The sequence below is a fragment of the Oncorhynchus mykiss genome, chromosome 1 (assembly GCF_013265735.2).
Source record: "Oncorhynchus mykiss isolate Arlee chromosome 1, USDA_OmykA_1.1, whole genome shotgun sequence".
NCBI lineage: Eukaryota > Metazoa > Chordata > Actinopteri > Salmoniformes > Salmonidae > Oncorhynchus > Oncorhynchus mykiss.
In genome coordinates this window covers 63388601-63410804 of record NC_048565.1, presented here as the reverse complement: position 1 = coordinate 63410804, position 22204 = coordinate 63388601, and the positions used below count along the sequence as shown (strand labels likewise).

The following is a 22204-nucleotide window of genomic DNA, read 5'->3' as shown; positions in this document are numbered from 1 at the left end:
AGAAGTCCTTGTGCTGGGTTTCTCTCTCACAAAAAAACCCCACTGAAGAGCAACTGAGAAAGAGGGCGAGTAAACACAACCTAATAGCTCTCTAATACTCTACAATAAGTGGGAATTTAACTTAATGGATGTTCAAGGACCCCTGCCTGGCCATCTTCTCCCCAAAATAAAATCTCCTCTTCTCGCCTCACCTCACTGTCAAATGGCATCATTGTTGATTAGATGTTTGTTTGTTTTTTCATTAGGCTATTACATCTGGAACCATGGGGCCCATTTACTGGACACTCATCGACAACATGGACACAAATATAAATAATCTGAGGTAAAAAAATATATATATTAAAAAGTAGAATGTAAAAAAAATAAAGATAATTCAAGTGTACATTCTCAAAGTGTCCATAGAATCGGCAAATTACCTGTTAAGTATCATAGTTTTTTTTAAATGTCCTTAAGTCCGTTGAGACACTTTGAAGTTGTTCATTTCAACTATTATTCTCCCAACAAGATTGCACCATTTTGTATATGTGACATGCATCAATAAGGTTATGGAATAATCCATTCCCCTGTTGACAGTGAAAACTGAATCGAACTTTGTGGCTTTTCCCCACCAGTCTGAATAACACATGTTAATCCCGGCCTCCATCTTTCTGCTCCTACCTACTTCTACCCCCACACTGAAATGTTGACTCTCCCCCTCCTCTAAGTTTAGGAAACGGTTCCATGTCAGCCAGTAATCCCACGGTACACCATCTTGATTTCACTGGGATTTCACAAGGGGAGAGATTTGGTTATCATTACTGCTTAGTAACTGGATATTGCTGTAGAACAGAAAATAAAATAGTGTATTATGACTTTGCAAAGCCAATGGTAGAATCACAAAAATAAAATATGTACTGTACAATACCATATACAGTGCCCTCAGAAAGTATTCACACTCTTTGACGTTTTCAAGATGTTGTTGTATTACAACCTGCATTTTAAATTGATCAATAGAGATTTTGTGTTTTTGGACAAAAATAAACAGAATAGAGCTAAGCACAGGCAAAATCCAAAGGAACACTTCCAACAGACACACAATACCACATAATGTTAAAGTGGAATTATGTTTTTAGAAATGTTTACATATTTATGTGCAAAACTGATAGAGACATACCCCAAGCGACTTACAGCTGTAATCGCAGCAAAAGGTGGCGCTACAAAGTATTAAATTAAGGGGGCTGAATAATTTTGCACGCCCAATTTTTCAGTTTTTGATTTGTTAAAAAAGTTTGAAATATCCAATAAATGTCGTTCCACTTCATGATTGTGTCCCACTTGTTGTTGATTCTTCACAAAAAAATACAGTTTTATATCTTTATGTTTGAAGCCTGAAATGTGGCAAAAGGTCGCAAAGTTCAAGGGGGCCGAATACTTTCGCAAGGCACTGTAACTTCCAACAGACACTGGGAGACTAATTCACCTTTCAACAGACAATTACCTAAAACACAAGGCCAAATATACACCGGAGTAGCTTACCAAGACGACATTGAATGTTCCTGAGTGGCCTAGTTACAGTTTGAAAGTCTATGCCAAGACTTGAATGATCTTGCAATGATCACCAACCAACTTGACAGAGCTTGAAGAATTTTTTAAAGAATAATGGGAAAATATTGTACAATCCAGATGTGCAATGCTCATAGTCTCACTCAGACAGGCTCACAGCAGTAATCTCTGCCAAAGGTGATTCTGACTTGTATTGACTCAGGGGTTTAAATACTTATCTAATCAAGTTAAATTTGTGTTTTTTTTATCACTCAAAAAATTTCAATAAATCTTCCATTTTGACATTACAGAGTATTTTCTGTAGATCGTTGACACAAAAAAAGACAATTAAAGCCATTTTAATCCCACTTTGTAACAACAAAATGTGTAAAAATGAATGGGGGGGGGAATACTTTCTGAACGCACTGTAGTTACCTGCTACCATGTCCTGAAGCAGAGTTTTTAGAAAAGACCATCTTGAAAGTATATTTTTATTTTATTGTACTCTTTCCTTTACCTTTTAGGCTCCATGTTGTGACTATGGTATTGTATTTCATTGTTGTTTCATTTTTTGCAAGATAATTAATGTAATTATTGCAAGCTATAGAAGCATGCTGGAGTCTAGTCCCTTTTTTTTGCTAGTCTTTAAAAAATAAAATATTGGTATGTAACTGTTATGAAAGTTGTATTGCCAAATTGGTTTTGTATTTAAACGCAACTTTAAACGTGTACATGACACTGCAACAAAATTTCCCCACGGTGACAATAAAATCAGTAAGTAAGTCTGGTCAAGTGGTAACGCCGCTGACTCTGGTCCACATATCACCCCATAGGCGCTGGTACGATCTGCCACTTTATGGCCCAGTCCCATCTGTCTCCACTTTAATTTATTTAATCTCTTAACCCCAAATGGCTGCTTGCCAAAGACTTCCAAACCTGGCTAAACAACTTAAAAATATAATATAATATGTGACAAGCAAATCATCATTCTCATATTGAAAGTCAGGGAACGTTTTTGGGCTTTATGTTAATGAGGGCCTTCTCTCCCAAGCTGATTGATGAGTGTCAAGGTTTACTCTTTATAACAACTCATTGATTTGCATTATGAATCCCCCTTGTTAGGTTCTCATTGTGTTCCTTCACCTACGGTCTCAGCTTAGTAAAGTGCCAACTGTCTGGGGGTCAACTGCTACTTTTAGAGCATCGGATATAGAACCTACTCTGGGACATTACCTTAACAGAATGAGAGACTGGGGCCCGTAAAAGCGTATCAGGTTAGAAGTGCTGATTTAGGATCAGGTCCTCCCTTTTCATAGAATCGTATTCCGCGACCTTTTGTGAATGCAATCCCAGAGACAGAGATACCAGCAATTAAGGCAATATCAAAACTAAGATAATTTAAGAGCAGCTACATATTAGTGTTCTGATATCAAAACAAAGGGAGGAGGTTGTGTGCTACTCCTGTTCATACCAGCTCTCTGCATCCTGTTCAACTGGATGTTGGGCTCGGCCAGAATCTCCTTGAGTGAGCGCAGCCCTCTGCGGTACCACTTCTCAGCAGTTTTGGGTCCAACCCCGAACACACTGGTGAACAGCTGGCAAGAAAACATTGATGTACACAAAATAACATGTTGTCAGATGGGATCTCTTTGGGGGGAGGAATTACTGGTATGGTTTCTATTTAAGTCTTGCTGGCAGCGTTTGTATGGCGTATAAAATTAGAATTTGGCAGAAATGTATAGCAAATTAAACTATGATATCTATCACTTAAAAATAATTTCACAAGAAAATTGAAAAGAGTTCCTTTTGATCCACTTACCTTAAGTGCCTGATATCGTTCATCACTCTGTACCTCTTCAACTTTAAAGGAGCGGCCAAATATAAGGATCTCCTGTAAAACAAAATCAAATAGACGGCATTACTATGTTGATTTATCCTTCCAAACTTCTGTTGAGTCCTTTGTGGTTTAAATTTTAAAAAACACTTCTATAGCTTGATTGCTCTTCATTTTTAGAATAGATGTATTTTTTATAATTTTGTATTATTTAACCTTTATTTTATCAGGGAGTCATACTGAGACCAAGGTTTATTTTACAGATAAGACCTGAAGTACAGAAATTACAGAAAATATATGCATCAAAATGTAAATACAAAATGCAAGCAGAAAGAAAAACACAGTCATAAAAAACAAGCGCGTTCATCAGTAATAAGGTCCTCAATCAGCTTTCTGAATTACCCCAGAGGCTCCAGAACATCACATTCATCAGTAATAAGGTCCTCAATCAGCTTTATGAATCGCCCCAGAGGCACCAGAACATCACATTCATCAGTAATAAGGTCTTCAATCAGCTTTCTGAATTACCCCAGAGGCTCCAGAACATCACATTCATCAGTAATAAGGTCCTCAATCAGCTTTCTGAATTACCCCAGAGGCTCCAGAACATCACATTCATCAGTAATAAGGTCCTCAATCAGCTTTCTGAATCGCCCCAGAGGCACCAGAACATCACATTCATCAGTAATAGGGTCCTCAATCAGCTTTCTGAATTACCCCAGAGGCACCAGAACATCACATTCATCAGTAATAAGGTCCTCAATCAGCTTTCTGAATTACCCCAGAGGCTCCAGAACATCACATTCATCAGTAATAAGGTCCTCAATCAGCTTTCTGAATCGCCCCAGAGGCACCAGAACATCACATTCATCAGTAATAAGGTCCTCAATCAGCTTTCTGAATTACCCCAGAGGCTCCAGAACATCACATTCATCAGTAATAAGGTCCTCAATCAGCTTTCTGAATTACCCCAGAGGCTCCAGAACATCACATTCATCAGTAATAAGGTCCTCAATCAGCTTTCTGAATGACACCAGAGGCACCAGAACATCACATTCATCAGTAATAAGGTCCTCAATCAGCTTTCTGAATTACCCCAGAGGCACCAGAACATCACATTCATCAGTAATAAGGTCCTCAATCAGCTTTCTGAATTACCCCAGAGGCACCAGAACATTACATTCATCAGTAATAAGGTCCTCAATCAGCTTTCTGAATGACCCCAGAGGCACCAGAACATTACATTCATCAGTAATAAGGTCCTCAATCAGCTTTCTGAATTACCCTAGAGGCACCAGAACATCACATTCATCAGTAATAAGGTCCTCAATCAGCTTTCTGAATTACCCTAGAGGCACCAGAACATCACATTCATCAGTAATAAGGTCCTCAATCAGCTTTCTGAATTACCCCAGAGGCACCAGAACATTACATTCATCAGTAATAAGGTCCTCAATCAGCTTTCTGAATTACCCTAGAGGCACCAGAACATCACATTCATCAGTAATAAGGTCCTCAATCAGCTTTCTGAATTACCCTAGAGGCACCAGAACATCACATTCATCAGTAATAAGGTCCTCAATCAGCTTTCTGAATTACCCCAGAGGCACCAGAACATCACATTCATCAGTAATAAGGTCCTCAATCAGCTTTCTGAATGACACCAGAGGCACCAGAACATCACATTCATCAGTAATAAGGTCCTCAATCAGCTTTCTGAATCGCCCCAGAGGCACCAGAACATCACATTCATCAGTAATAAGGTCCTCAATCAGCTTTCTGAATTACCCTAGAGGCTCCAGAACATCACATTCATCAGTAATAAGGTCCTCAATCAGCTTTATGAATTACTCTAGAGGCACCAGAACATTACATTCATCAGTAATACGGTCCTCAATTAGATTTCTGAATTACCCCAGAGGCACCAGAACATCACATTCATCAGTAATAAGGTCCTCAATCAGCTTTATGAATTATCCTAGAGGCACCAGAACATCACATTCATCAGTAATAAGGTCCTCAATCAGCTTTCTGAATTACCCCAGAGGCACCAGAACATCACATTCATCAGTAATAAGGTCCTCAATCAGCTTTCTGAATTACCCCAGAGGCACCAGAACATCACATTCATCAGTAATAAGGTCCTCAATCAGCTTTCTGAATTACCCCAGAGGCACCAGAACATCACATTCATCAGTAATAAGGTCCTCAATCAGCTTTCTGAATTACCCTAGAGGCTCCAGAACATCACATTCATCAGTAATAAGGTCCTCAATCAGCTTTATGAATTACCCTAGAGGCACCAGAACATTACATTCATCAGTAATAAGGTCCTCAATTAGATTTCTGAATTACCCCAGAGGCTCCAGAACATCACATTCATCAGTAATCAGGTCCTCAATCAGCTTTATGAATTACCCTAGAGGCACCAGAACATTTCATTCATCAGTAATAAGGTCCTCAATCAGCTTTATGAATTACCCCAGAGGCACCAGAACATCACATTCATCAGTAATAAGGTCCTCAATCAGCTTTCTGAATTACCCTAGAGGCACCAGAACATCACATTCATCAGTAATAAGGTCCTCAATCAGCTTTCTGAATGACACCAGAGGCACCAGAACATCACATTCATCAGTAATAAGGTCCTCAATCAGCTTTCTGAATTACCCTAGAGGCACCAGAACATTACATTCATCAGTAATAAGGTCCTCAATCAGCTTTCTGAATTACCCCAGAGGCACCAGAACATCACATTCATCAGTAATAAGGTCCTCAATCAGCTTTCTGAATCGCCCCAGAGGCACCAGAACATCACATTCATCAGTAATAAGGTCCTCAATCAGCTTTCTGAATTACCCCAGAGGCACCAGAACATCACATTCATCAGTAATAAGGTCCTCAATCAGCTTTCTGAATCACCCCAGAGGCACCAGAACATCACATTCATCAGTAATAAGGTCCTCAATCAGCTTTATGAATCGCCCCAGAGGCACCAGAACATCACATTCATCAGTAATAAGGTCCTCAATCAGCTTTCTGAATCGCCCCAGAGGCACCAGAACATCACATTCATCAGTAATAAGGTCCTCAATTAGATTTCTGAATTACCCCAGAGGCAACAGAACATCACATTCATCAGTAATAAGGTTCTCAATCAGCTTTCTGAATCGCCCCAGAGGCACCAGAACATCACATTCATCAGTAATAAGGTCCTCAATCAGCTTTCTGAATTACCCCAGAGGCACCAGAACATCACATTCATCAGTAATAAGGTCCTCAATCAGCTTTCTGAATTATCCTAGAGGCACCAGAACATCACATTCATCAGTAATAAGGTCCTCAATCAGCTTTCTGAATTACCCCAGAGGCACCAGAACATCACATTCATCAGTAATAAGGTCCTCAATCAGCTTTCTGAATTACCCTAGAGGCACCAGAACATCACATTCATCAGTAATAAGGTCCTCAATCAGCTTTCTGAATTACCCCAGAGGCTCCAGAACATCACATTCATCAGTAATAAGGTCCTCAATCAGCTTTCTGAATTACCCCAGAGGCTCCAGAACATCACATTCATCAGTAATAAGGTCCTCAATCAGCTTTATGAATTACCCTAGAGGCTCCAGAACATTACATTCATCAGTAATAAGGTCCTCAATCAGCTTTCTGAATTATCCTAGAGGCTCCAGAACATCACATTCATCAGTAATAAGGTCCTCAATCAGCTTTATGAATTACCCTAGAGGCTCCAGAACATTACATTCATCAGTAATAAGGTTCTCAATCAGCTTTCTGAATTACCCCAGAGGCTCCAGAACATCACATTCATCAGTAATAAGGTCCTCAATCAGCTTTATGAATCGCCCCAGAGGCACCAGAACATCACATTCATCAGTAATAAGGTCCTCAATCAGCTTTCTGAATTACCCCAGAGGCTCCAGAACATCACATTCATCAGTAATAAGGTCCTCAATCAGCTTTCTGAATTACCCCAGAGGCTCCAGAACATCACATTCATCAGTAATAAGGTCCTCAATCAGCTTTCTGAATTACCCCAGAGGCACCAGAACATCACATTCATCAGTAATAAGGTCCTCAATCAGCTTTCTGAATTACCCCAGAGGCACCAGAACATTACATTCATCAGTAATAAGGTCCTCAATCAGCTTTCTGAATTACCCCAGAGACACCAGAACATTACATTCATCAGTAATAAGGTCCTCAATCAGCTTTCTGAATTACCCTAGAGGCACCAGAACATCACATTCATCAGTAATAAGGTCCTCAATCAGCTTTCTGAATCGCCCCAGAGGCACCAGAACATCACATTCATCAGTAATAAGGTCCTCAATTAGATTTCTGAATTACCCCAGAGGCAACAGAACATCACATTCATCAGTAATAAGGTTCTCAATCAGCTTTCTGAATCGCCCCAGAGGCACCAGAACATCACATTCATCAGTAATAAGGTCCTCAATCAGCTTTCTGAATTACCCCAGAGGCACCAGAACATCACATTCATCAGTAATAAGGTCCTCAATCAGCTTTCTGAATTATCCTAGAGGCACCAGAACATCACATTCATCAGTAATAAGGTCCTCAATCAGCTTTCTGAATTACCCCAGAGGCACCAGAACATCACATTCATCAGTAATAAGGTCCTCAATCAGCTTTCTGAATTACCCTAGAGGCACCAGAACATCACATTCATCAGTAATAAGGTCCTCAATCAGCTTTCTGAATTACCCCAGAGGCTCCAGAACATCACATTCATCAGTAATAAGGTCCTCAATCAGCTTTCTGAATTACCCCAGAGGCTCCAGAACATCACATTCATCAGTAATAAGGTCCTCAATCAGCTTTATGAATTACCCTAGAGGCTCCAGAACATTACATTCATCAGTAATAAGGTCCTCAATCAGCTTTCTGAATTATCCTAGAGGCTCCAGAACATCACATTCATCAGTAATAAGGTCCTCAATCAGCTTTATGAATTACCCTAGAGGCTCCAGAACATTACATTCATCAGTAATAAGGTTCTCAATCAGCTTTCTGAATTACCCCAGAGGCTCCAGAACATCACATTCATCAGTAATAAGGTCCTCAATCAGCTTTATGAATCGCCCCAGAGGCACCAGAACATCACATTCATCAGTAATAAGGTCCTCAATCAGCTTTCTGAATTACCCCAGAGGCTCCAGAACATCACATTCATCAGTAATAAGGTCCTCAATCAGCTTTCTGAATTACCCCAGAGGCTCCAGAACATCACATTCATCAGTAATAAGGTCCTCAATCAGCTTTCTGAATTACCCCAGAGGCACCAGAACATCACATTCATCAGTAATAAGGTCCTCAATCAGCTTTCTGAATTACCCCAGAGGCACCAGAACATTACATTCATCAGTAATAAGGTCCTCAATCAGCTTTCTGAATTACCCCAGAGACACCAGAACATTACATTCATCAGTAATAAGGTCCTCAATCAGCTTTCTGAATTACCCTAGAGGCACCAGAACATCACATTCATCAGTAATAAGGTCCTCAATCAGCTTTCTGAATTACCCTAGAGGCACCAGAACATCACATTCATCAGTAATAAGGTCCTCAATCAGCTTTCTGAATTACCCCAGAGGCACCAGAACATTACATTCATCAGTAATAAGGTCCTCAATCAGCTTTCTGAATTACCCTAGAGGCACCAGAACATCACATTCATCAGTAATAAGGTCCTCAATCAGCTTTCTGAATTACCCTAGAGGCACCAGAACATCACATTCATCAGTAATAAGGTCCTCAATCAGCTTTCTGAATTACCCCAGAGGCACCAGAACATCACATTCATCAGTAATAAGGTCCTCAATCAGCTTTCTGAATGACACCAGAGGCACCAGAACATCACATTCATCAGTAATAAGGTCCTCAATCAGCTTTCTGAATCGCCCCAGAGGCACCAGAACATCACATTCATCAGTAATAAGGTCCTCAATCAGCTTTCTGAATTACCCTAGAGGCTCCAGAACATCACATTCATCAGTAATAAGGTCCTCAATCAGCTTTATGAATTACCCTAGAGGCACCAGAACATTACATTCATCAGTAATACGGTCCTCAATTAGATTTCTGAATTACCCCAGAGGCACCAGAACATCACATTCATCAGTAATAAGGTCCTCAATCAGCTTTATGAATTATCCTAGAGGCACCAGAACATCACATTCATCAGTAATAAGGTCCTCAATCAGCTTTCTGAATTACCCCAGAGGCACCAGAACATCACATTCATCAGTAATAAGGTCCTCAATCAGCTTTCTGAATTACCCCAGAGGCACCAGAACATCACATTCATCAGTAATAAGGTCCTCAATCAGCTTTCTGAATTACCCCAGAGGCACCAGAACATCACATTCATCAGTAATAAGGTCCTCAATCAGCTTTCTGAATTACCCTAGAGGCTCCAGAACATCACATTCATCAGTAATAAGGTCCTCAATCAGCTTTATGAATTACCCTAGAGGCACCAGAACATTACATTCATCAGTAATAAGGTCCTCAATTAGATTTCTGAATTACCCCAGAGGCTCCAGAACATCACATTCATCAGTAATAAGGTCCTCAATCAGCTTTATGAATTACCCTAGAGGCACCAGAACATTTCATTCATCAGTAATAAGGTCCTCAATCAGCTTTATGAATTACCCCAGAGGCACCAGAACATCACATTCATCAGTAATAAGGTCCTCAATCAGCTTTCTGAATTACCCTAGAGGCACCAGAACATCACATTCATCAGTAATAAGGTCCTCAATCAGCTTTCTGAATTACCCCAGAGGCACCAGAACATCACATTCATCAGTAATAAGGTCCTCAATCAGCTTTCTGAATGACACCAGAGGCACCAGAACATCACATTCATCAGTAATAAGGTCCTCAATCAGCTTTCTGAATCGCCCCAGAGGCACCAGAACATCACATTCATCAGTAATAAGGTCCTCAATCAGCTTTCTGAATTACCCTAGAGGCTCCAGAACATCACATTCATCAGTAATAAGGTCCTCAATCAGCTTTATGAATTACCCTAGAGGCACCAGAACATTACATTCATCAGTAATACGGTCCTCAATTAGATTTCTGAATTACCCCAGAGGCACCAGAACATCACATTCATCAGTAATAAGGTCCTCAATCAGCTTTATGAATTATCCTAGAGGCACCAGAACATCACATTCATCAGTAATAAGGTCCTCAATCAGCTTTCTGAATTACCCCAGAGGCACCAGAACATCACATTCATCAGTAATAAGGTCCTCAATCAGCTTTCTGAATTACCCCAGAGGCACCAGAACATCACATTCATCAGTAATAAGGTCCTCAATCAGCTTTCTGAATTACCCCAGAGGCACCAGAACATCACATTCATCAGTAATAAGGTCCTCAATCAGCTTTCTGAATTACCCTAGAGGCTCCAGAACATCACATTCATCAGTAATAAGGTCCTCAATCAGCTTTATGAATTACCCTAGAGGCACCAGAACATTACATTCATCAGTAATAAGGTCCTCAATTAGATTTCTGAATTACCCCAGAGGCTCCAGAACATTACATTCATCAGTAATAAGGTCCTCAATTAGATTTCTGAATTACCCCAGAGGCTCCAGAACATCACATTCATCAGTAATAAGGTCCTCAATCAGCTTTCTGAATTACCCTAGAGGCACCAGAACATCACATTCATCAGTAATAAGGTCCTCAATCAGCTTTCTGAATTACCCCAGAGGCACCAGAACATTACATTCATCAGTAATAAGGTCCTCAATCAGCTTTCTGAATTACCCTAGAGGCACCAGAACATCACATTCATCAGTAATAAGGTCCTCAATCAGCTTTCTGAATTACCCTAGAGGCACCAGAACATCACATTCATCAGTAATAAGGTCCTCAATCAGCTTTCTGAATTACCCCAGAGGCACCAGAACATCACATTCATCAGTAATAAGGTCCTCAATCAGCTTTCTGAATGACACCAGAGGCACCAGAACATCACATTCATCAGTAATAAGGTCCTCAATCAGCTTTCTGAATCGCCCCAGAGGCACCAGAACATCACATTCATCAGTAATAAGGTCCTCAATCAGCTTTCTGAATTACCCTAGAGGCTCCAGAACATCACATTCATCAGTAATAAGGTCCTCAATCAGCTTTATGAATTACCCTAGAGGCACCAGAACATTACATTCATCAGTAATACGGTCCTCAATTAGATTTCTGAATTACCCCAGAGGCACCAGAACATCACATTCATCAGTAATAAGGTCCTCAATCAGCTTTATGAATTACCCCAGAGGCACCAGAACATCACATTCATCAGTAATAAGGTCCTCAATCAGCTTTCTGAATTACCCTAGAGGCACCAGAACATCACATTCATCAGTAATAAGGTCCTCAATCAGCTTTCTGAATTACCCCAGAGGCACCAGAACATCACATTCATCAGTAATAAGGTCCTCAATCAGCTTTCTGAATGACACCAGAGGCACCAGAACATCACATTCATCAGTAATAAGGTCCTCAATCAGCTTTCTGAATCGCCCCAGAGGCACCAGAACATCACATTCATCAGTAATAAGGTCCTCAATCAGCTTTCTGAATTACCCTAGAGGCTCCAGAACATCACATTCATCAGTAATAAGGTCCTCAATCAGCTTTCTGAATTACCCCAGAGGCTCCAGAACATCACATTCATCAGTAATAAGGTCCTCAATCAGCTTTCTGAATTACCCCAGAGGCTCCAGAACATCACATTCATCAGTAATAAGGTCCTCAATCAGCTTTATGAATTACCCTAGAGGCTCCAGAACATTACATTCATCAGTAATAAGGTCCTCAATCAGCTTTCTGAATTATCCTAGAGGCTCCAGAACATCACATTCATCAGTAATAAGGTCCTCAATCAGCTTTATGAATTACCCTAGAGGCTCCAGAACATTACATTCATCAGTAATAAGGTTCTCAATCAGCTTTCTGAATTACCCCAGAGGCTCCAGAACATCACATTCATCAGTAATAAGGTCCTCAATCAGCTTTATGAATCGCCCCAGAGGCACCAGAACATCACATTCATCAGTAATAAGGTCCTCAATCAGCTTTCTGAATTACCCCAGAGGCTCCAGAACATCACATTCATCAGTAATAAGGTCCTCAATCAGCTTTCTGAATTACCCCAGAGGCTCCAGAACATCACATTCATCAGTAATAAGGTCCTCAATCAGCTTTCTGAATTACCCCAGAGGCACCAGAACATCACATTCATCAGTAATAAGGTCCTCAATCAGCTTTCTGAATTACCCCAGAGGCACCAGAACATTACATTCATCAGTAATAAGGTCCTCAATCAGCTTTCTGAATTACCCCAGAGACACCAGAACATTACATTCATCAGTAATAAGGTCCTCAATCAGCTTTCTGAATTACCCTAGAGGCACCAGAACATCACATTCATCAGTAATAAGGTCCTCAATCAGCTTTCTGAATCGCCCCAGAGGCACCAGAACATCACATTCATCAGTAATAAGGTCCTCAATTAGATTTCTGAATTACCCCAGAGGCAACAGAACATCACATTCATCAGTAATAAGGTTCTCAATCAGCTTTCTGAATCGCCCCAGAGGCACCAGAACATCACATTCATCAGTAATAAGGTCCTCAATCAGCTTTCTGAATTACCCCAGAGGCACCAGAACATCACATTCATCAGTAATAAGGTCCTCAATCAGCTTTCTGAATTATCCTAGAGGCACCAGAACATCACATTCATCAGTAATAAGGTCCTCAATCAGCTTTCTGAATTACCCCAGAGGCACCAGAACATCACATTCATCAGTAATAAGGTCCTCAATCAGCTTTCTGAATTACCCTAGAGGCACCAGAACATCACATTCATCAGTAATAAGGTCCTCAATCAGCTTTCTGAATTACCCCAGAGGCTCCAGAACATCACATTCATCAGTAATAAGGTCCTCAATCAGCTTTCTGAATTACCCCAGAGGCTCCAGAACATCACATTCATCAGTAATAAGGTCCTCAATCAGCTTTATGAATTACCCTAGAGGCTCCAGAACATTACATTCATCAGTAATAAGGTCCTCAATCAGCTTTCTGAATTATCCTAGAGGCTCCAGAACATCACATTCATCAGTAATAAGGTCCTCAATCAGCTTTATGAATTACCCTAGAGGCTCCAGAACATTACATTCATCAGTAATAAGGTTCTCAATCAGCTTTCTGAATTACCCCAGAGGCTCCAGAACATCACATTCATCAGTAATAAGGTCCTCAATCAGCTTTATGAATCGCCCCAGAGGCACCAGAACATCACATTCATCAGTAATAAGGTCCTCAATCAGCTTTCTGAATTACCCCAGAGGCTCCAGAACATCACATTCATCAGTAATAAGGTCCTCAATCAGCTTTCTGAATTACCCCAGAGGCTCCAGAACATCACATTCATCAGTAATAAGGTCCTCAATCAGCTTTCTGAATTACCCCAGAGGCACCAGAACATCACATTCATCAGTAATAAGGTCCTCAATCAGCTTTCTGAATTACCCCAGAGGCACCAGAACATTACATTCATCAGTAATAAGGTCCTCAATCAGCTTTCTGAATTACCCCAGAGACACCAGAACATTACATTCATCAGTAATAAGGTCCTCAATCAGCTTTCTGAATTACCCTAGAGGCACCAGAACATCACATTCATCAGTAATAAGGTCCTCAATCAGCTTTCTGAATTACCCTAGAGGCACCAGAACATCACATTCATCAGTAATAAGGTCCTCAATCAGCTTTCTGAATTACCCCAGAGGCACCAGAACATTACATTCATCAGTAATAAGGTCCTCAATCAGCTTTCTGAATTACCCTAGAGGCACCAGAACATCACATTCATCAGTAATAAGGTCCTCAATCAGCTTTCTGAATTACCCTAGAGGCACCAGAACATCACATTCATCAGTAATAAGGTCCTCAATCAGCTTTCTGAATTACCCCAGAGGCACCAGAACATCACATTCATCAGTAATAAGGTCCTCAATCAGCTTTCTGAATGACACCAGAGGCACCAGAACATCACATTCATCAGTAATAAGGTCCTCAATCAGCTTTCTGAATCGCCCCAGAGGCACCAGAACATCACATTCATCAGTAATAAGGTCCTCAATCAGCTTTCTGAATTACCCTAGAGGCTCCAGAACATCACATTCATCAGTAATAAGGTCCTCAATCAGCTTTATGAATTACCCTAGAGGCACCAGAACATTACATTCATCAGTAATACGGTCCTCAATTAGATTTCTGAATTACCCCAGAGGCACCAGAACATCACATTCATCAGTAATAAGGTCCTCAATCAGCTTTATGAATTATCCTAGAGGCACCAGAACATCACATTCATCAGTAATAAGGTCCTCAATCAGCTTTCTGAATTACCCCAGAGGCACCAGAACATCACATTCATCAGTAATAAGGTCCTCAATCAGCTTTCTGAATTACCCCAGAGGCACCAGAACATCACATTCATCAGTAATAAGGTCCTCAATCAGCTTTCTGAATTACCCCAGAGGCACCAGAACATCACATTCATCAGTAATAAGGTCCTCAATCAGCTTTCTGAATTACCCTAGAGGCTCCAGAACATCACATTCATCAGTAATAAGGTCCTCAATCAGCTTTATGAATTACCCTAGAGGCACCAGAACATTACATTCATCAGTAATAAGGTCCTCAATTAGATTTCTGAATTACCCCAGAGGCTCCAGAACATCACATTCATCAGTAATAAGGTCCTCAATCAGCTTTATGAATTACCCTAGAGGCACCAGAACATTTCATTCATCAGTAATAAGGTCCTCAATCAGCTTTATGAATTACCCCAGAGGCACCAGAACATCACATTCATCAGTAATAAGGTCCTCAATCAGCTTTCTGAATTACCCTAGAGGCACCAGAACATCACATTCATCAGTAATAAGGTCCTCAATCAGCTTTCTGAATTACCCCAGAGGCACCAGAACATCACATTCATCAGTAATAAGGTCCTCAATCAGCTTTCTGAATGACACCAGAGGCACCAGAACATCACATTCATCAGTAATAAGGTCCTCAATCAGCTTTCTGAATCGCCCCAGAGGCACCAGAACATCACATTCATCAGTAATAAGGTCCTCAATCAGCTTTCTGAATTACCCTAGAGGCTCCAGAACATCACATTCATCAGTAATAAGGTCCTCAATCAGCTTTATGAATTACCCTAGAGGCACCAGAACATTACATTCATCAGTAATACGGTCCTCAATTAGATTTCTGAATTACCCCAGAGGCACCAGAACATCACATTCATCAGTAATAAGGTCCTCAATCAGCTTTATGAATTATCCTAGAGGCACCAGAACATCACATTCATCAGTAATAAGGTCCTCAATCAGCTTTCTGAATTACCCCAGAGGCACCAGAACATCACATTCATCAGTAATAAGGTCCTCAATCAGCTTTCTGAATTACCCCAGAGGCACCAGAACATCACATTCATCAGTAATAAGGTCCTCAATCAGCTTTCTGAATTACCCCAGAGGCACCAGAACATCACATTCATCAGTAATAAGGTCCTCAATCAGCTTTCTGAATTACCCTAGAGGCTCCAGAACATCACATTCATCAGTAATAAGGTCCTCAATCAGCTTTATGAATTACCCTAGAGGCACCAGAACATTACATTCATCAGTAATAAGGTCCTCAATTAGATTTCTGAATTACCCCAGAGGCTCCAGAACATTACATTCATCAGTAATAAGGTCCTCAATTAGATTTCTGAATTACCCCAGAGGCTCCAGAACATCACATTCATCAGTAATAAGGTCCTCAATCAGCTTTCTGAATTACCCTAGAGGCACCAGAACATCACATTCATCAGTAATAAGGTCCTCAATCAGCTTTCTGAATTACCCCAGAGGCACCAGAACATTACATTCATCAGTAATAAGGTCCTCAATCAGCTTTCTGAATTACCCTAGAGGCACCAGAACATCACATTCATCAGTAATAAGGTCCTCAATCAGCTTTCTGAATTACCCTAGAGGCACCAGAACATCACATTCATCAGTAATAAGGTCCTCAATCAGCTTTCTGAATTACCCCAGAGGCACCAGAACATCACATTCATCAGTAATAAGGTCCTCAATCAGCTTTCTGAATGACACCAGAGGCACCAGAACATCACATTCATCAGTAATAAGGTCCTCAATCAGCTTTCTGAATCGCCCCAGAGGCACCAGAACATCACATTCATCAGTAATAAGGTCCTCAATCAGCTTTCTGAATTACCCTAGAGGCTCCAGAACATCACATTCATCAGTAATAAGGTCCTCAATCAGCTTTATGAATTACCCTAGAGGCACCAGAACATTACATTCATCAGTAATACGGTCCTCAATTAGATTTCTGAATTACCCCAGAGGCACCAGAACATCACATTCATCAGTAATAAGGTCCTCAATCAGCTTTATGAATTACCCCAGAGGCACCAGAACATCACATTCATCAGTAATAAGGTCCTCAATCAGCTTTCTGAATTACCCTAGAGGCACCAGAACATCACATTCATCAGTAATAAGGTCCTCAATCAGCTTTCTGAATTACCCCAGAGGCACCAGAACATCACATTCATCAGTAATAAGGTCCTCAATCAGCTTTCTGAATGACACCAGAGGCACCAGAACATCACATTCATCAGTAATAAGGTCCTCAATCAGCTTTCTGAATCGCCCCAGAGGCACCAGAACATCACATTCATCAGTAATAAGGTCCTCAATCAGCTTTCTGAATTACCCTAGAGGCTCCAGAACATCACATTCATCAGTAATAAGGTCCTCAATCAGCTTTATGAATTACCCTAGAGGCACCAGAACATTACATTCATCAGTAATACGGTCCTCAATTAGATTTCTGAATTACCCCAGAGGCACCAGAACATCACATTCATCAGTAATAAGGTCCTCAATCAGCTTTATGAATTATCCTAGAGGCACCAGAACATCACATTCATCAGTAATAAGGTCCTCAATCAGCTTTCTGAATTACCCCAGAGGCACCAGAACATCACATTCATCAGTAATAAGGTCCTCAATCAGCTTTCTGAATTACCCCAGAGGCACCAGAACATCACATTCATCAGTAATAAGGTCCTCAATCAGCTTTCTGAATTACCCCAGAGGCACCAGAACATCACATTCATCAGTAATAAGGTCCTCAATCAGCTTTCTGAATTACCCTAGAGGCTCCAGAACATCACATTCATCAGTAATAAGGTCCTCAATCAGCTTTATGAATTACCCTAGAGGCACCAGAACATTACATTCATCAGTAATAAGGTCCTCAATTAGATTTCTGAATTACCCCAGAGGCTCCAGAACATCACATTCATCAGTAATAAGGTCCTCAATCAGCTTTATGAATTACCCTAGAGGCACCAGAACATTTCATTCATCAGTAATAAGGTCCTCAATCAGCTTTATGAATTACCCCAGAGGCACCAGAACATCACATTCATCAGTAATAAGGTCCTCAATCAGCTTTCTGAATTACCCTAGAGGCACCAGAACATCACATTCATCGGTAATGAGGTCCTCAATCAGCTTTCTGAATTACCCCAGAGGCACCAGAACATCACATTCATCAGTAATAAGGTCCTCAATCAGCTTTCTGAATGACACCAGAGGCACCAGAACATCACATTCATCAGTAATAAGGTCCTCAATCAGCTTTCTGAATCGCCCCAGAGGCACCAGAACATCACATTCATCAGTAATAAGGTCCTCAATCAGCTTTCTGAATTACCCTAGAGGCTCCAGAACATCACATTCATCAGTAATAAGGTCCTCAATCAGCTTTATGAATTACCCTAGAGGCACCAGAACATTACATTCATCAGTAATACGGTCCTCAATTAGATTTCTGAATTACCCCAGAGGCACCAGAACATCACATTCATCAGTAATAAGGTCCTCAATCAACTTTCTGAATTACCCCAGAGGCACCAGAACATCACATTCATCAGTAATAAGGTCCTCAATCAGCTTTCTGAATTACCCTAGAGGCTCCAGAACATCACATTCATCAGTAATAAGGTCCTCAATCAGCTTTATGAATTACCCTAGAGGCACCAGAACATTACATTCATCAGTAATAAGGTCCTCAATTAGATTTCTGAATTACCCCAGAGGCTCCAGAACATCACATTCATCAGTAATAAGGTCCTCAATCAGCTTTATGAATTACCCTAGAGGCACCAGAACATTACATTCATCAGTAATACGGTCCTCAATTAGATTTCTGAATTACCCCAGAGGCACCAGAACATCACATTCATCAGTAATAAGGTCCTCAATCAGCTTTATGAATTATCCTAGAGGCACCAGAACATCACATTCATCAGTAATAAGGTCCTCAATCAGCTTTCTGAATTACCCCAGAGGCACCAGAACATCACATTCATCAGTAATAAGGTCCTCAATCAGCTTTCTGAATTACCCCAGAGGCACCAGAACATCACATTCATCAGTAATAAGGTCCTCAATCAGCTTTCTGAATTACCCCAGAGGCACCAGAACATCACATTCATCAGTAATAAGGTCCTCAATCAGCTTTCTGAATTACCCTAGAGGCACCAGAACATCACATTCATCAGTAATAAGGTCCTCAATCAGCTTTATGAATTACCCTAGAGGCACCAGAACATTACATTCATCAGTAATAAGGTCCTCAATTAGATTTCTGAATTACCCCAGAGGCTCCAGAACATTACATTCATCAGTAATAAGGTCCTCAATTAGATTTCTGAATTACCCCAGAGGCTCCAGAACATCACATTCATCAGTAATAAGGTCCTCAATCAGCTTTCTGAATTACCCCAGAGGCACCAGAACATCACATTCATCAGTAATAAGGTCCTCAATCAGCTTTCTGAATTATCCTAGAGGCACCAGAACATCACATTCATCAGTAATAAGGTCCTCAATCAGCTTTCTGAATTACCCCAGAGGCACCAGAACATCACATTCATCAGTAATAAGGTCCTCAATCAGCTTTCTGAATTACCCTAGAGGCACCAGAACATCACATTCATCAGTAATAAGGTCCTCAATCAGCTTTCTGAATTACCCCAGAGGCTCCAGAACATCACATTCATCAGTAATAAGGTCCTCAATCAGCTTTCTGAATTACCCCAGAGGCTCCAGAACATCACATTCATCAGTAATAAGGTCCTCAATCAGCTTTATGAATTACCCTAGAGGCTCCAGAACATTACATTCATCAGTAATAAGGTCCTCAATCAGCTTTCTGAATTATCCTAGAGGCTCCAGAACATCACATTCATCAGTAATAAGGTCCTCAATCAGCTTTATGAATTACCCTAGAGGCTCCAGAACATTACATTCATCAGTAATAAGGTCCTCAATCAGCTTTCTGAATTACCCCAGAGGCTCCAGAACATCACATTCATCAGTAATAAGGTCCTCAATCAGCTTTATGAATCGCCCCAGAGGCACCAGAACATCACATTCATCAGTAATAAGGTCCTCAATCAGCTTTCTGAATTACCCCAGAGGCTCCAGAACATCACATTCATCAGTAATAAGGTCCTCAATCAGCTTTCTGAATGACACCAGAGGCACCAGAACATCACATTCATCAGTAATAAGGTCCTCAATCAGCTTTCTGAATTACCCCAGAGGCACCAGAACATCACATTCATCAGTAATAAGGTCCTCAATCAGCTTTCTGAATTACCCCAGAGGCACCAGAACATTACATTCATCAGTAATAAGGTCCTCAATCAGCTTTCTGAATTACCCCAGAGGCACCAGAACATTACATTCATCAGTAATAAGGTCCTCAATCAGCTTTCTGAATTACCCTAGAGCACATATGTCAGAGTCAAGGCCCGCGGGCCACATCCGGCCCGCAAGAAGGTTTTTTACGGCCCCTGGGATGATCTTGATTTATTATTAGAACCGGCCCGCAGCAAGCCGGCAGCCCGCAGATCTTTTACACGCACCAATACTACATTTCCCACAATGCAAAGGTGACGCACCGAGCAGTAGGCTGCTTCATTTCAATATTTATTGGCACAGCAGTCGTCAGCATCACAGTAAAATTAACTTTCAGATACCCATCAAAAATGGCAAAACGGAAGGTGGATACTGAGAACCGGGGGTTTCAAACAAGGTGGGAGTCGGAGTATATGTTCACGAAGGTAGCTGGAAAACCTGTGTGTCTTCTGTGTGGAGAAAGTGTGGCGGTACTGAAAGAGTATAATCTGAGACGACATTATGAAACGAAACACGCGGACAAAAACAAGAATATGGACATGGAACAAAGGCTACAAAAGGCCAGTTTTATTTTGGCAGAAGAGATCGCTAAATCAGCCCGGCCATTTACGGAGGGGGATTTCATCAAAAACTGCATGATTAAAGTTTGTGACGAAGTTTGCCCAGAAAAAAGGCAACTCTTTTTAAATGTGAGTCTGAGCAGAAACACCATTGCCGAGAGAGTAGACCAGTTGTCCATCAATCTAAAAGAGCAGCTTGTGAAAAAGGGAAAAGATTTTATTGCATATTCCTTGGCTGTGGATGAGAGCACCGACATTTCTGACATTGCCCAGTTGTCAATTTTCATCCGCGGAGTGGACTCCAACCTAAGCGTGACAGAGGAGTTTTTGGCTTTACGTCCTATGCATGGCACAACTACGGGGCATGATTTGTATGAAGAGGTGTCAAGATGTGTAAATGAGATGGAGCTGCCTTGGGAAAAACTCGTGGGTTTGACAACCGACGGAGCACCTGCGATGTGTGGACACAGGAGCGGACTGGTGGCGAAGATACGGGAAAAGATGCAAGAGGAAAACGCGACAGGTGAGCTGACAGCTTATCATTGTATCATACACCAGGAAGCGTTGTGCGGTAAAGCCTTGAAAATGGAGCATGTAATGAGCATCATCACGCGCACAGTTAACTTTATCAGAGCCAAAGGTTTGAATCACCGCCAGTTCAAGGCATTTCTGACGGAGTTAGAAACGGAGCATGGTGATTTGCCTTATCACACAGAGGTGCGATGGCTAAGCCAGGGAAAGGTGCTTCAAAGATGTTTCGAGCTTCGTGAGGAGATTTGTCTGTTCTTGGACAGCAAAGGGAAAGACACAACACAACTCCGAGACGAAATGTTTCTGTGTGAAATGGCTTTTCTGTGTGACATTACGAGTCATCTGAATGCAATAAACTTGCAGCTGCAGGGTCGGGATCGTGTCATCTCTGATATGTACAGTACAGTGAAGGCATTTAAAACCAAACTGACTCTGTGGGAGACGCAGATGCGGAAAGAAAATTTGAGCCACTTTCCCAGCTGCCAGACCATGAAAGAGAAGCTCTCTACCAGTGCGTTCCCGAGCACACAGTTGGCTGATAAAATAGGTATGCTTGCCGCTGACTTTCGACGCCGATTTGCTGACTTTGAAGCACAAAAAAGCAGGTTGGAACTGCTCGGTAACCCATTTGCTGTTGACGTGGAAAGCTCACCACCAAACCTCCAAATGGAGTTGATTGCCCTCCAATGCAATGATGCACTGAGGGCAAAATATGCGGCAGTGGGTGCTGCGGAGTTCGCCCGTTTCCTCCCCGGCACAATGCCCCAGCTGCGCATCCAGGCTGCTCAAACGTTGTCTATGTTTGGCAGCACATACCTGTGTGAACAACTGTTTTCTTTGATGAACCTGAACAAAACATCACACAGAAGTCG

The 22204-nt window shown here is 41.3% G+C and overlaps 1 protein-coding gene across 3 annotated transcripts in view; it reads right to left on the bottom strand.

The window, feature by feature from the left end:
- The window catches only part of LOC110526770 (DNA nucleotidylexotransferase-like), a 175549-nt gene that overhangs the window by 88646 nt on the left and 64699 nt on the right, over positions 1-22204 (bottom strand). For all 3 annotated transcript variants that reach the window (XM_036982611.1, XM_021607961.2, XM_036982605.1), the window contains exons 5-6: positions 3341-3412; positions 2993-3116 (exon numbers count right to left, since the gene is read on the bottom strand). In XM_036982611.1, coding sequence (XP_036838506.1) covers positions 2993-3116; positions 3341-3412 — 196 coding nt within the window. The remainder of the gene's footprint in view (positions 1-2992; positions 3117-3340; positions 3413-22204) is intronic.